Source organism: Oncorhynchus kisutch, linkage group LG23 (assembly GCF_002021735.2).
Source record: "Oncorhynchus kisutch isolate 150728-3 linkage group LG23, Okis_V2, whole genome shotgun sequence".
NCBI classification, from domain to species: Eukaryota; Metazoa; Chordata; class Actinopteri; order Salmoniformes; family Salmonidae; genus Oncorhynchus; species Oncorhynchus kisutch.
In genome coordinates, this window is record NC_034196.2 from 392,946 (window position 1) to 409,707 (window position 16,762).

At 37.7% G+C, this 16,762-nt stretch overlaps 1 protein-coding gene across 6 annotated transcripts in view; it reads left to right on the forward strand.

The window, feature by feature from the left end:
- Positions 1-11,732: 11,732 nt before the first annotated feature.
- Positions 11,733-16,762, forward strand: part of setd9 (SET domain containing 9) — a 50,707-nt gene continuing 45,677 nt past the window's right edge. For 2 of the 6 annotated variants that reach the window (XM_031802438.1, XM_031802443.1), the window contains exons 1-2: positions 11,733-15,383; positions 15,813-15,989. In XM_031802438.1, the coding sequence (XP_031658298.1) occupies positions 15,892-15,989 (98 nt within the window). In that variant the 5' untranslated portion in view covers positions 11,733-15,383; positions 15,813-15,891. Of the gene's footprint in view, positions 15,384-15,404; positions 15,545-15,812; positions 15,990-16,762 lie in introns of those variants that run through there. The other 4 variants (XM_031802442.1, XM_031802439.1, XM_031802441.1 and 1 more) reach the window with 4 other exon arrangements.

A 16,762-nucleotide genomic window follows, 5' to 3' on the forward strand; every position in this document is an offset into this window, starting at 1 on the left:
CATTTTTCTGATGTAAGCACTACTTTCAAAACTGATGGAGGTTGGTGATATCAGCAACTGTGGGAGAAGGTTTGGTGATTGGTAAGGGTAGAATCATGAGCCTTTAGTCCAACTTCATGTCACTCCTACAATTCTCTCCAAAGGCCTCATACTCTCTGAGATAAAAACATGTATATACAGTTGAAGTCGGAAGTTTACATACACTTAGTTTGGAGTGATTAAAACTAGTTTTTCAACCACTCTACACATTTCTTGTTAACAAACTATAGTTTTGGCAAGTTGGTTAGGACATCTATTTTGTGCATGACACAAGTCATTTTTTCAACAATTGTTTACAGGTAGATTATTTCACTTATATCACTGTATCACAATTCCAGTGGGTCAGAAGTTTACATACACTAAGTTGACTGTGCCGTTAAACAGCTTGGAAAATTCCAGAAAATTATGTCATGGCTTTAGAAGCTTCTGATAGGCTAATTGACATCATTTGAGTCAATTAGACATCATTTGAGTCAATTAGAGGTATAGAAAAAGAAAACCACACACTGCTCTTGATAGTATCACTGATCTTTAATAAGCTTAGGTATCGGCCTCACGGCTTCCCTAGAGCTTTTGTGAGCCTAGCCCCACCCACATCCGTTCCACGCATCGAAAGGGGTTGGAGGCGAAGGAAAAACTAATAAGTGCTACCAAATATAACAATATGCATTTCATAAATATTCAAATAAAGTGTGTACATAAAACGTATTAAACATGTCTGTAAAACCACAATGAGGACATAGCAAGTTTTCATTAATCATTGGGTACATGTAACGAAAAACATCAGAGTAATCTTAAATAGGGACATGATTCATGTTCAAATTCACAACATAACATACATAGGCATTTCATCATTAAGTCCTTTGGGAAATAATGTCTGGAGGGTGAAAATCCAAAAACATTCTCTTTTACTCAGAGTATTATTAATATCACCTCACCTATCGGATATCTTAACTTTCTCTATGCCACAAAATCTAAAGATAGAAATTTCATTTCTAAAGGTAGAAATGTAATGCGTCATTGAAATGTACTGCGACTGGATAATCGCTGTCGTTTCTCCTGATTGAACTTGTATGTTCACTAGTTCTCTGTTTGAGAGGAAGGAGAGGTTTTACCGACGGAGCACAGCCCACATGGACATTTAATAATGTAAATAACATGGGTGGTGGAACACGTAATAATGTCATTTATTTGGAAACGTTTGCCTGTATGTGGGTGGCAGAAATATTCAAACGCCTGAAGGTACCACGTTCATCTGTACAAACAATAGTACACAAGAATAAACACCATGGGACCACGCAACCGTCATACCGCTCAGGAAGGAGACGCATTCTGTCTCCTAGAGATAAACGTACTTTGGTGCGAAAAGTGCAAATCAATCCCAGAACAACAGCAAAGGACCTTGTGAAGATAGTGGAGGAAACGGGTACAGAAGTATATATATCCACAGTATAACAAGTCCTATATTGACATAACCTGAAAGGCCGCTCAGCAAGGAAGAAGCCACTGCTCCAAAACAGCCACAAAAAAGCCAGACTATGGTTTGCAACTGCACATGGGGACAAAGATCGTAATTTTTTTGAGAAATGTCCTCTGGTCTGATGAAACAAAATAGAACTGTTTGGCCATAATGACCATCGTTATGTTTGGAGGAAAAAGGGGGATGCTTGCAAGCCGAAGAACACCATCTCAACCGTGAAGCACGGGGGTGGAAGCATCATGTTGTGGGGCTGCTTTGCTGCAGGAGGGACTGGTGCACTTCACAAAATAGATGGCATGAGGGAGGAAAATTATGTGGATATATTGAAGCAACATCTCAAGACATCAGTCAGGAAGTAAAAGCTTGGTCGCAAATGGGTCTTCCAAATGGACAATGACCCCAAGCATACTTCCAAAGTTGTGGCAAAATGGCTTAAGGACAACAAAGTCAAGGTATTGGAGTGGCCATCACAAAGCCCTGAAAATGTGTGGGCAGATCTGAAAAAGTGTATGAGAGCAAGGAGGCCTTACAAACCTCACTCAGTTACACCAGCTCTGTCAGGAGGAATCGGCCAAAATTCACCCAACTTATTGTGGGAAGCTTGTGGAAGGCTATCCGAAACGTTTGACCCAAGTTAAACAATTTAAAGGCAATGCTACCAAATACTAATTGAGTGTTTGTAAACTTATGACCCACTGGGAATGTGATGAAAGAAATAAAAGCTGAAATAAATCATTCTCTCTACTATTATTCTGACATTTCACATTCTTAAAATAAAGTGTGATCCGAACTGACCCAAGACAGGGAATTTTTACCTGGATTAAATGTCAGGAATTGTGAAAAACTAAGTTTAAATGTATTTGGCTAAGGTGTATGTAAACTTCTGACTTCAACTGTATATATACATACAGTACCAGTCAAACGTTTGGACACACCTACTCTTTCAATGGTTTTTATTTTTTACAATGTTCTACATTGTAGAACAATAGTGAAGACATCAAAACTGTGAAATAACACATGTGGAATCATGTAGTAACCAAATAGGGCTATCTTCTGTATACCTCCCCTACCTACAACACAACTGATTGGCTCAAATGCATTAAGAAGGAAAGAAATTCCACAAATGAACAAGACACACCTGTTAATTGAAATGCATTCCAGGTGAGTACCTCATGAAGCTAGTTGAGAGAATGCCAAGAGTGTGCAAAGCTTTCATCAAGGCAAAGGGTAGCTACTTTGAAGAATATAAAATACATTTTGATTTGTTTAACACTCTTTTGGTTACTACATGATTCCATATGTGGTATTTCATAGTTTTGATGTCTTCACTATTATTCTGCAAATGTAGAAAATATTAAAAAAATAACAAAAACCCTTGAACGAGTAGTTGTTCTTAAACTTTTGACTGGTAGTGTATGTTATGCTCTTGTGAAGGCTGGTTGAATTCTGGCAAAGAGTATGTTCTTTTATCTCTGCATGTCTACAGATTCACCCTTCTCCCTGTTTTTGCTTGGAAATATTGATACTGGAGACTGTTATAAGAAGAAACTGTGTAACCTAGCATTTATAGAGGTTATGAAATGCATTGTCATTAATTGGAAGGCTGGTTATCCTCCTACAATGTCAGAAAGGATGGCAGAAATATCAAGTGATGTATCTAGATTTGATTTCTTACAAGATTAAAGGTATACTGTGCAACTTTCATAAGGTCTGGATGCCTTCTATAGAATACTGTACGACATTGAAAACATGCCCATGTCAGGAGAGATACCTATTTAGGAAAGCTGGACTGCTCAGTCCTGGCCCTGGGGGTCTGCCGTACTGTTGGTTGTCACTCTGGCCTTGGCCTAACACATCTGAAACCAATAATAAAAGTACAGTTCCCTCCATAACTATTGGGACAGCGAAGCATTTTTAATTCTTTGTTGGGATTTGAAGTCAAACAATTACTTGTTGTACATAGGGGGACTATTTTAGGGAAGTAAAAGTATTTGGATAAATTCACTTGTATGTGTATTAAAGTAGTAAAAGGTTAGGTATTTGGGCCAACAATCATAGCACGCAATGACTACATCGAGCTTGTGACTACAAATTTGTTGGATGCATTTGATGTTTGTTTTGGTTTTGTTTCAGATTATTTTGCGCCCAATAGAAATTAATGGTAAATAATGTATTGTGTCATTTTGAGTCACTTTTATTGTAAATAACAATAGAATATGTTTTTAAAAGCTTCTATATTAATGTGGATGCTACCGTGATTACAGATACTTCTGAATTAATCGTGAATAATGATGAATGACAAAGTTACAGACGCACAAATATCATGCCCCCAAGAACATTACAATAACAGGGGAGGTTATTTATAAAACCCTTTTTACATCTGGGGTTGTCATTAAGTGCTTAAACTGCCTAGAAAGGCAGGAACCTAGGCCCTAGGGGAAAACCTAGGAGTGTGGCCATTCCTCTTCTGGCTGTTCCAGGTTATGATTTAAGAATTAAGGCTATATTTTTCTTCAAGATGTTTAAAGTCTTAGAGATGACAGAGTTTGATTTTGAGCATGTCAACACACTTTACAGTTTTAGTACAACTTTATGTAGAAGTCACTAGGTTCATTTGACAATCTTTTCATAATAGGCTACATAACAGTGGATTTCTGGTAGGAGTCATATTGATGGATTTTATTGTTGAATAGAATTACAATACAATACAGAGCCCCGCTGTTCCCATTCTAAACTGGTTTGTTTCCAGATTCTACAAGTAGATTATTGAGCCAAAAACTATTTTATTCTCATCCTGTGATGATAGCCATGAGTTATAATAAGGAAATATAGATTTACTGGTAAATTTGTACGGTATAGTCTGTTTTTGTGTCTAAAAATAAGCTTACAACAGTAATTATAATGAGCCTTATTAACAAAACACAATTTTATTGTCATCATATGATAGCCACACAGACGTCATAATGAGTTATAGACTTAACATGTATTGGTAAAAAGTGACATAAAAAGTACTTTTATTTTAATTTAGGCTTTAAGATAGATGTTTGCTATTTGTGTTTCATTAACACTCAACTGACACAGTGTGATTCTATCAAAATTAGATTGTGGCTTTCTTACCAATGTGGTACTCCACATGCCACATGTGTGATACGCGCGACCCTTTCAATCGTGATTTTAACTGAGACTAAGAAGCCAAACCCAAAATATTTCCAGGGAGTTTTTAGTGTCAAATTCCAGGGTTTCAGGGGAAATTGTCTTGAGCTTTTGAATGTGTAATATTTACAAGTAAGGAAAGTTATTATTTAACTAGGCAAGTCAGTTAAGAACAATTTCTTATTTACAATGACAGTGGGTTTTTACCTTCTCAGCTCAAGGATTTGATCTGGCAATCTTTCGGTTACTGGCTCAACACTCTAACCACTAGGCGGTATACCTGCCACCCCTTCTACAACTTAATTATGTCATTGGCAAGTATGGTTCTCATAAAAGCATGCTTTAATTATAACTTTTGAGAGCTGTTTTGACCCTGATTATCATCGTTTCATACTCTCTGAGCTAGCTAATATAGCTAGTATCACCTACACTGATTGAAGGGATCAGGGATCATGTTGTTCACCTGGTCAGTCTATGTCATGGAAAGAGCAGGTATTCTTAATGCCTTGAACTTCTTGCATAATATATATTTTTTTCAACTAAAAGGTTTATGTACAGATGGAGTTGAACATTTTTTGTTTTAGGGTAAGATATTACAAACAAATGCTTTATTACTTCCCAAAGTCATCAAATACCCTCAGAAGTCTACTGTTGTAGAATGAGCACGTATGGCCACCTCTCTGCCTCCAGGTGTTGGGAATATGTATCAGATAGACAAAAATAGGCAGAGAGCAAATACCTTTAGTTGATCAGTTTAAGTACAACTGCAAATAGTACAAGTGCTTGGTTTTAAGGTGACTGTAATCCTTCGTGGGATAAACCTCTGCGAAGGCCTCAGAAACTGACCATTTCACTTAACTTATGTTTGAGAAATTTGTTTCTTTGTCAATTGGGTACACGATGAAACATTGTCGATGATAATTACCTGTCAGATCTCAAGGTAGTGCACAAATATTTTGGTCTTTACGGGTGGCCACCACACAGTCAGAGCAAAATATTGTCTCAGCCCCACAGTCAGTGCACCTCCATATTATCTCTAGCTCGATCCCACACACGGAGTTGCAGCCCTGAGGGACAAGGTGCCTCTTTTGCCTCTCAATTGAATTTCCTTTCCCAGGATAAAGATTTTTGTTTTCCCAAATTTGGGTATTGTTGCACAATTCTGAAACAAAGACCGTTATGAAGAATCAGATAAAATACATAAAGTTGATCACAAACTCAAGGAAGGCCAGAAGCCAGCAAATTCTTGTCCACTTTCAAAAGGTCTCTGATATTTCAAAAATAATTTGACAAGGATTATGCAACATTTAGGGCAGGGAACATCAGCTAGATTTAGCCGTGGGCCAATTTTTTCTTGAGCGGATAGTTGGGGGGACGGAACATAAAACAAATATTTGTAGATTGCAAATTGACTTCAAGAAGCCTGAACAGATAAAATATTTGACTAAAACATAATCATTTCAAACCTTGATTACATTTGGGGACATTGCCCTGTGTAGGGTGTCGTCTTTCGGATGGGACGTTAAAATGGGTGTCTCATTCAAAATCCCATTGCACTTATTGTAAGAGTAGGAGGGTTCACCCCAGTGTCATGGCTAAGTTGCCAACCTGGCCACATTCAATCATGGCCACCTAATCATCCACCTCATTCCTAATTGGCATATATCACTCCTCACCTCTCCACCTGATAGCTGATGTGTGGTGAGCATTCTGGCACAAAAATGGTCAGGTACTACACATTCATGGTGGATGAGGTGAGTTTTCCCCTACTATGTAATGTGCTTTGAGTACCTCAGTTGGTAGAGATGTACTATATAAATCCAATCAATTATTATTTGTACATAATCACACACAAAAAAAATATATATATATTTTTAGTTGGTATTATAATTCTATATTTTTTTCTCAGAAAACTTGGGGGGGCCATATAAATTCGGCCGGCGGGCCGCCAGTTGAAGAAGCCTGATTTAGGGCGTATTCGCTTAGAATCACCGCATCCAGTAGGTGGCAGCAACACACCTTTTTGGTTGTATTCCGACACAAAAACCCACCGAAGAAGACCAAGCGAAACAAAGGGAATTTACCAGTACGTGAATCTGTCCAATAGAAACTCTCGTTTTCGCTGCAAAAAAACCCTATAATAAATACATCCCAACCCCTTATACCCCATGTCGCAAAGACAGCAAATGGAAGCCTAGCAATGTCAGTTGGGTGGACAGCTAACACACCCTTGCTCCATGCTGCTACTGGTGAGAAAGGACAATTTTCCAAAAACCCATGAATTTGAACTTTGGCCTTCTACGACGAACATGTGCACTTAGTCTTAGTTGAAATGATCTAAAATCACAATTGAACTGGTCGTGTATCACACAGTACAATGTGCTGTTCTGAATCGCTATTCAAATGTAACGCGTACCACACATGTGGCGTGTGGGATACCACATTCACCATTTGAATGGTATGATGATTTCCTCCTTCCTCCCATTAGTGCTACCTATCATCCCAATTCTCGAGACGCGCCCATTGCAGCTACCTACACTTGGTTGAGACTGGCCGCCAGAGATTAAATATTTACATTTTTGCCATTGGTATTCTACCGGATGTTGATTTGGACTGTTTGTTTACTTAAATCACCATAGCAACGTCGTACTGGCTTGGTTTCGCAGTATATATAAATAATATACAAAGGACAATTGGGCTAGGGGGCGGGGCTAGGGGGCGGGGCTAGGGAGTACAATATCACATTACACAAGGACCTTAAGGGACATACATTCACTTATTATTCTAACAGCTTTTATTAAATAATATACAAAGGACAATTGGGCTAGGGAGTACAATATCACATTACACAAGGACCTTAAGGGACATACATACACTTATTATTCTAACAGCTTTTTTGTATTTATTTAATCGCCTTAAAATACAGTTTAATTTATTTTTGTGAGGTAAGAAAATGTGGTGTTTTGTTTGTAAATTTAAATGTGTGAATATGAAATTTGGCCAAAAGAATAATGAAATTAATTACATAAAAATGTTTCAGCTTATTTCTATCATAGGTAAAGAATCCAAGCAGTAGATCCATCCACAATAGTGTAAGATCCTAAATGTGTTCAATTATAAATCTACTGATGTCTTGCCAGTTTTCTTACATGAATACAATGCCAAAAAAGATGCAACACTGTTTCTGGGTGGTCATTACAAAAGGAGCATTTTGAGTTGATGTTTTCCTTAAACTTCTTCATATAGTGGTTGGCAGGATAATATTTATGAACAATTTTAAAGGAAACTTCCTTCATTTTGTTAACAAGTAGGTATGTGTGTGGCAACATCCAAACTTTTTTCCAACAGATTTTATCAATAAATCCATTCCAATAAAGCATGACAAGATATAGATACAACATCCTGCTGAAACAAGGTTCATATCGCTCTGTTGTTGAATGGATCAAAAGAAAAACAAATATTTTCTACTGATGAGTCAACAGGGTCAACGGAAGGTAGGCTCTGAGGGCCAGGTCTTGACATGTTCCTGAATAATAAAGCAACCCCTAAGGGAATGGCATCTAAAACAATTGCAAAATCTTTAGGTGTTACAGGGATCTTGTAAAGTGATAAGAATTCCTTATACAGTGCCTTGCGAAAGTATTCGGCCCCCTTGAACTTTGTGACCTTTTGCCACATTTCAGGCTTCAAACATAAAGATATAAAACTGTATTTTTTTGCGAAGAATCAACAACAAGTGGGACACAATCATGAAGTGGAACAACATTTATTGGATATTTCAAACTTTAACAAATCAAAAACTGAAAAATTGGGCGTGCAAAATTATTCAGCCCCCTTAAGTTAATACTTTGTAGCGCCACCTTTTGCTGCGATTACAGCTGTAAGTCGCTTGGGGTATGTCTCTATCAGTTTTGCACATCGAGAGACCGACATTTTTTCCCATTCCTCCTTGCAAAACAGCTCGAGCTCAGTGAGGTTGGATGGAGAGCATTTGTGAACAGCAGTTTTCAGTTCTTTCCACAGATTCTCGATTGGATTCAGGTCTGGACTTTGACTTGGCCATTCTAACACCTGGATATGATTATTTTTGAACCATTCCATTGTAGATTTTGCTTTATGTTTTGGATCATTGTCTTGTTGGAAGGCAAATCTCCGTCCCCAGTCTCAGGTCTTTTGCAGACTCCATCAGGTTTTCTTCCAGAATGGTCCTGTATTTGGCTCCATCCATCTTCCCATCAATTTTAACCATCTTCCCTGTCCCTGCTGAAGAAAAGCAGGCCCAAACCATGATGCTGCCACCACCATGTTTGACAGTGGGGATGGTGTGTTCAGCTGTGTTGCTTTTACGCCAAACATAACGTTTTGCATTGTTGCCAAAAAGTTCAATTTTGGTTTCATCTGACCAGAGCACCTTCTTCCACATGTTTGGTGTGTCTCCCAGGTGGCTTGTGGCAAACTTTAAACGACACTTTTTATGGATATCTTTAAGAAATGGCTTTCTTCTTGCCACTCTTCCATAAAGGCCAGATTTGTGCAATATACGACTGATTGTTGTCCTATGGACAGAGTCTCCCACCTCAGCTGTAGATCTCTGCAGTTTATCCAGAGTGATCATGGGCCTCTTGGCTGCATCTCTGATCAGTTTTCTCCTTGTATGAGCTGAAAGTTTAGAGGGACGGCCAGGTCTTGGTAGATTTGCAGTGGTCTGATACTCCTTCCATTTCAATATTATCACTTGCACAGTGCTCCTTGGGATGTTTAAAGCTTGGGAAATCTTTTTGTATCCAAATCCGGCTTTAAACTTCTTCACAACAGTATCTCGGACCTGCCTGGTGTGTTCCTTGTTCTTCATGATGCTCTCTGCGCTTTTAACGGACCTCTGAGACTATCACAGTGCAGGTGCATTTATACGGAGACTTGATTACACACAGGTGGATTGTATTTATCATCATTAGTCATTTAGGTCAACATTGGATCATTCAGAGATCCTCACTGAACTTCTGGAGAGAGTTTGCTGCACTGAAAGTAAAGGGGCTGAATAATTTTGCACGCCCAATTTTTCAGTTTTTGATTTGTTAAAAAAGTTTGAAATATCCAATAAATGTCGCTCCACTTCATGATTGTGTCCCACTTGTTGTTGATTCTTCACAAGAAAATACAGTTTTATATCTTTATGTTTGAAGCCTGAAATGTGGCAAAAGGTCGCAAAGTTCAAGGGGGCCGAATACTTTCGCAAGGCACTGTAACTGAGTAAAAGACCCTCTGCATTTACCAGTTGGCTCACCAATAGGATATTATTTCAGAACCAATATTCTAAAAACAGAGAGGTATTTTTATACAATATATCACAATTATTCCATATATAATATCTGTGTGGAGGAAAATTATGCTTATAAATTAAGGACCATAACAAGAAAACCTGCCGATGAAAATCAGAAAGTTTCACTGGAACTTTGTCAATATTATAATTGCAAACCAACATGAAGTTAAGGCCACCAAAAGTAGAGAAGACTTGATGAGGAATAAAATTCCACATAGAAGTGTGTCTTCTTAGGAATTGTTTTATCCAATTGATCTTAAGTATTATTTAAGATAGTAAAGTCCAGAAAATTCAGCCCACCATTCACATAAGTGATCATTACAACAGTTTTCCTAATGTAATGGGTACGGTTTCTCCACAGAAAGTTGAAAAGTTGAAAAGCATCTGGTCTATCTCCTTGCTTATTTTACTGTCAAGATATAAAGATAGAGCACCATATGTTAGTCTAGAGATACCTTCAGCCTTTTTTTTTATTTTTATTTTATTTCACCTTTATTTAACCAGGTAGGCTAGTTGAGAACACCTTTATTTAACCAGGTAGGCTAGTTGAGAACACCTTTATTTAACCAGGTAGGCTAGTTGAGAACACCTTTATTTAACCAGGTAGGCTAGTTGAGAACACCTTTATTTAACCAGGTAGGCTAGTTGAGAACACCTTTATTTAACCAGGTAGGCTAGTTGAGAACACCTTTATTTAACCAGGTAGGCTAGTTGAGAACACCTTTATTTAACCAGGTAGGCTAGTTGAGAACACCTTTATTTAACCAGGTAGGCTAGTTGAGAACACCTTTATTTAACCAGGTAGGCTAGTTGAGAACACCTTTATTTAACCAGGTAGGCTAGTTGAGAACACCTTTATTTAACCAGGTAGGCTAGTTGAGAACACCTTTATTTAACCAGGTAGGCTAGTTGAGAACACCTTTATTTAACCAGGTAGGCTAGTTGAGAACACCTTTATTTAACCAGGTAGGCTAGTTGAGAACACCTTTATTTAACCAGGTAGGCTAGTTGAGAACACCTTTATTTAACCAGGTAGGCTAGTTGAGAACACCTTTATTTAACCAGGTAGGCTAGTTGAGAACACCTTTATTTAACCAGGTAGGTCAGTTGAGAACACCTTTATTTAACCAGGTAGGCTAGTTGAGAACACCTTTATTTAACCAGGTAGGCTAGTTGAGAACACCTTTATTTAACCAGGTAGGCTAGTTGAGAACACCTTTATTTAACCAGGTGGGCTAGTTGAGAACACCTTTATTTAACCAGGTAGGCTAGTTGAGAACACCTTTATTTAACCAGGTAGGTCAGTTGAGAACACCTTTATTTAACCAGGTAGGCTAGTTGAGAACACCTTTATTTAACCAGGTAGGCTAGTTGAGAACACCTTTATTTAACCAGGTAGGCTAGTTGAGAACACCTTTATTTAACCAGGTAGGCTAGTTGAGAACACCTTTATTTAACCAGGTAGGCTAGTTGAGAACACCTTTATTTAACCAGGTAGGCTAGTTGAGAACACCTTTATTTAACCAGGTAGGCTAGTTGAGAACACCTTTATTTAACCAGGTAGGCTAGTTGAGAACACCTTTATTTAACCAGGTAGGCTAGTTGAGAACACCTTTATTTAACCAGGTAGGCTAGTTGAGAACACCTTTATTTAACCAGGTAGGCTAGTTGAGAACACCTTTATTTAACCAGGTAGGCTAGTTGAGAACACCTTTATTTAACCAGGTAGGCTAGTTGAGAACACCTTTATTTAACCAGGTAGGCTAGTTGAGAACAAGTTCTCATTTGCAACTGCGACCTGGCCAAGATAAAGCATAGCAGTGTGAGCATACAACAAAGAGTTACACATGGAGTAAACAATTAACAAGTCTTGGTTATTAGGACTCTTCCTTTTAAAGATAAGTCGCTCTGTAGCCATTGATTTAGCATATTTCAATTTGATAGAGCTGTTACCATTTGTATAGAGTCTTAATAGCCTTACAGAACAAATCCCCAATGCCAAGTCTCCCAAGGGAGTGGAAGAGGAACTGATCCTCTACTGTGTCAAATGCTTTATAAAACTCTAAATATAATAGGAAGCTATCCTCGGTTATTAGGTCTGAGCAGTCAAGTATGTCTAATACTAGTCTGATATTGTTAGAAATATGTCTGTTCCTCATGAAGCCAGACTGTGTTACATCAATGATTGCATCCAGGACTTCTTTCATTATTTTTGCAAGTAGTAAGGCTAATATCTTATAATCATTATTAAGAAGACAAATTGGACGGCAGTTATCGACGAGCAGCACTTCTTTTTTAGGCTTAGGTATCAGTGTTATTAACCCCTGACTCATTGTAGGAGGGAGAACATTGTTTTTAATACTCTCTAAAAAGACATCAAATAGGAAGGGAGCTACTTGTTTAGAAAATAATTTGTAAAATTCTGATGTAATTCCATCAACACCTGGTGATTTATTGTTCTTTAAATGTTTGATAGACTATAATCTCTTCAAATTTGATGGGTTCATCAAACTGTTTAGATTCTATATCACTGATAGAATGAGCATTATTCAGTGAGTCAAAAAACATATCTGTGGATTCCTGATAGTAGGTAGAGCTAAACAATTTTCTGTAAAAATGCTCCAGTATTTAGCGATTCATTTCTGCTTATCTGTAATAACACCATCAATGTTTAACTTATGGATAGTGTTATTTGTAGAGTGAAATTTCTCAAGGCTAAAGAAAAAGGATGAATTCTGTTCTCCCTCCTCAATCCATTTTTTCCTAGATCTAATAAAGGCTCCTTCTGCTTTGAATCTATACATATTATCCAGTTTATTTTGTAACTCAATCAGTTCCATTTTCTCCTCCCCGAGAGGCCGGCTGGGGACCTCTGAGAAAGGGAAGTTTTTTCCTCCTCAGCTCTCCTGGTCTTAGCAAGATTACTACCATATTTTCTAAGGTATTTGGACGCCTCAAATTTAAAGAGCTCCCAGTTCTTGCAATAAGATTTTTCTTCACAAGCCCTTTCCCAAAAGTATGAAAGCAGATCTTTAACCTCAAACTTAACTATATCATTATTTAATAATGAGCTATTTAGCTTCCAGTAGGATGCTCTACCAAGGTTAGTATCAGGGGTAAATATGTTGATATTAATGTAAATGGCCCTATGGTCTGTGAGGGGAGTAGTACAAATATCAGTAGTAACACACTCACTATCAATACATTTGGATATGAGCCAAACATCTATTCTGGATTGTCTGGAACCTGTTTTGTTACTCCAAGTGAATGATCTGTCAGCCAGAAACCTCTCCCTCCATATATCAGTAAGATCAAACTTTTCCATAAAAAGTATTAAACCCAAATTCTGATTGGTTGGGATACCTGGGGGCCATCTATCAGTTGAATTATCTATAGTAATGTTAAAGTCCCCTCCTATCAATAATAACGAATTTGGAAATTTAGATAACCAATGAAGTATGTTTCTCTATAGATTCAAGCAACTCATCATTCTCATGTTTGGTGTTGTACACATAGAAGTATACAGTAATGAGCGTAATGTCATTGTAACTGATCACAATACAAATAAAGTGACCAAAGGGGTCACATTCCAAGTGTAGAATATTACCAAAGGTATTTTTCATTGTAGTGAAGAGCGTTCAGATCCATGGGAAAGCCAAATATCGTTGCCTCACTGTGACCTCCAGAAGTTGGCATCAGCAGAAATTGAGTCAGACTCTTGAAAAAAGTAAAAATCTTGTTTGAAATTATTTAGCAAATAAAAATAAGGTCTTGCGCTTCACATTATTTCGTAACCCGCTAGTATTAATATAATCTATAGACAAAGACAAAATAACAAAGATTATATAAAGGTATAAACTGTAGTAGGATGAGTCAAAAACGTAAGAGCAGTGAACGTAAGCGATAAGGAACCGAGGTCTGCACCATTTAAGTCGACTTAAAGTGAAAATAGCTTATTCCATAAACTCTGAGCTAGATGTTGTCCGGCTTTTGAAATTCAACTCAACTGAAAATTATGTTCAAGACCAAACCAAGGGTTCTTTGTAGTAAGAGAGACTAAAAACCCTCTTTAGTGGAATCAGGAACTATTCTGAGAAATAAAATACAAAAATAATCATTTAAATAAGGGTTACCTACTATTTTAAGTGCATATGAAAACTGATCATAAAATTTTTTTATAAGAAATGTTCCGAAGACCTTTTCACTTGGAAATAAGTATTAATAACTAAATGGAACAATTACATTGTAAAGTTAGAGCAGATCTGTATGCCCTTTAAAACAGTATCTTAGTTACTGTATACATCAAATATATATATATATTTTTTACTTTGTCTTCTTCGTAAGTTTGTAAACAAAATAGGTCTTCAAGAACAAACATTTATTTTTTATTTTTTAACTAGGCAAGTCAGTTAAGAACAAATTCTTATTTTCAATGACGGCAGTGGGTTAACTGCCTGTTCAGGGGCTTAACGAAAGATGTGTACCTTGTCAGCTCGGGGGTTTGAACTTGCAACCTTCCGGTCACTAGTCCAACGCTCTAACCTACCCTGCCGCCCCATAAATTGAAGTACCTGAGTATTCCGAAAAATAGGCACCTGATGCTTGTTAGGTAAAGTTAAACAATACCAGGAAAATGAGAATACCATGGCCGAAACCATCAATCTGTTCCTTCTGGTGAGATTTTAGGGAGAAATATAGATTTCTGAACCGGTGATGAAGCTTCGTCCTCCTACGGAGTAAGCAGCCTTTCACTCATTTTGTGCTATCTTGATCATTGGCCACAACTGGTTCCTTCTTTCTATGTCCCCCGGGCTGAGATGCTCGGCGAAACGCATAACCATGGCTCGGAAGGAAGGCGTTCTGCCTAGCAGCTTTTCAGACTGCGTCCCTGTAGAATCTGACAGTGAAGAGGATGACCCCTTGGTCTTGAATCGTTTTGCTGTCGCTTCTTGCCGAGGCGATGCACAACGTCGATGGTATCACCAACTTTTTTTCTTCTCTGCATGCAAGTATAACTTCTTGGCAGATGGGGATAGCTTCTCCTCGCACACCCTCCACCTCTGGCACGCCGTAGAGTCTCAGGTTCCATCTTGTGTATTGTTCCAGATCAGTGAGACATCTATAGTAGACATTGTTATTATTTTCCACGCTTTTAAAAAACTTTTGCCACTCTCATTTTCACATCCTTTCACCACATGCAAACAGGAAAGTTGTTATATCTTGAATAACTAAAAATAGTAATGACTGTAAACTAGTTTTTTCCCACAATCTTTCCGAAGTTTAGTGCGGAGCTCGGCAAAAAAAGGCGTCTGTTCAACCCGCCATGTTGGCCTCCTTCATAAAGCTACAAACTCCGCCGTCACCCTCTTTCTTACCCTGCCATGCCTACTGGTATGACTGTTTTTGCGTCACTCGTTTTAACGCAGCATAACTTGTTCACGGGCTGACGGGCAGATGTTTCCACCTTGCGCACGATTTGAACAAGTCCAAGGTTAATATTGGACAGTTAGAAAAGATTGCATAACAATTTGGTAGTGAGGGTCTTCATAAATGTACGTATACAGTGTAAATGTATCAGTGTATATGCTATTGTTGCATACATTCATGGCTACTGGTATTCATTGTCTAATGGGCTATAATGACAATACCTTCCATTTCAAAACGCTATGTGTTTTCAATGTTTTTGGGCTACAAATTAATATATATTTTTAAACTAGGCTAGAGTAAATTCAACTTCTTCGTGTAGGTCTATAAACTATTGGCACGATTGTGTTATTCTTATTTTACTGCTTAAGTAGGCCTGTTTCTCCCTTCTTTCAGCAGATGGCGGTAGCGGTTTTTTCCACCAGCTACTTGATTTACGGGGAGAACCCAACATGTCAGCCTCCATGTCCAGATTATGTTCAGAATTGTAATGAAAAGAATTCTAGACAATTGGAAGTCCTACAGACACAGATTCGTTCCGTGGATTGCATTGAATCTTCGTAAAAATGAGAGGTAATTCTGAAGCTTCTGAATTACGTGTACAATGTCAAGGGTTTTATGTATGAAGAAATTGATCGAGAAAGGTGCACAATTCAATGCAATTGTGTTGGCCTATGTTAACTAAATTGTTACCATTATATTAACTACAGCAATGTAATTCATGTAATTAAAGTACTTGCTAAAGGCAAGACCACTCTAGATTTCTGAAATACTCGTAATATTCCATTTATTCCCCTCGCTCTGGTGCTTAAACGATTTAAGCTATTAACAGGAAACTTCTAAATGGGCAGACTGACCCAATTTAGATTGATTGATTGAGAAAATCTTAATGATAGCATATATACTTTTTGAACTGCAAAAATATTTAAATGAGCTCCCAATGCATTTCAATTGAAATGAAAAGGGCCAGAAAAACAAAACGTATACATCTATATCTCTTTCACCGTTTAAGCTATCAACTCCAAACCAACATTGAAATGTTAAGACTAACCGTACTTAATAGCTTTTTGATTATTATGTATCGTTTTTGAACTCTAACCAATTTTGAATGTGTATAACTTAACATGGATTTGAATGAGAACCATAGTTCTACAGAGGTAGCTATTCAAAAGGTCCTGCTCCTTGGCCAATTAAAGGTTCTATATGCAGAAATCACTATGCCATTTCCTGGTTGCTAAAATTGGAATATTTTGCCTAATTTTAGTTTGTGACAAAATAAGCAAGTACAGTTGAAGTCGGAAGTTTACATACACTTAACAAACTATAGTTTTGGCAAGTCAGTTAGG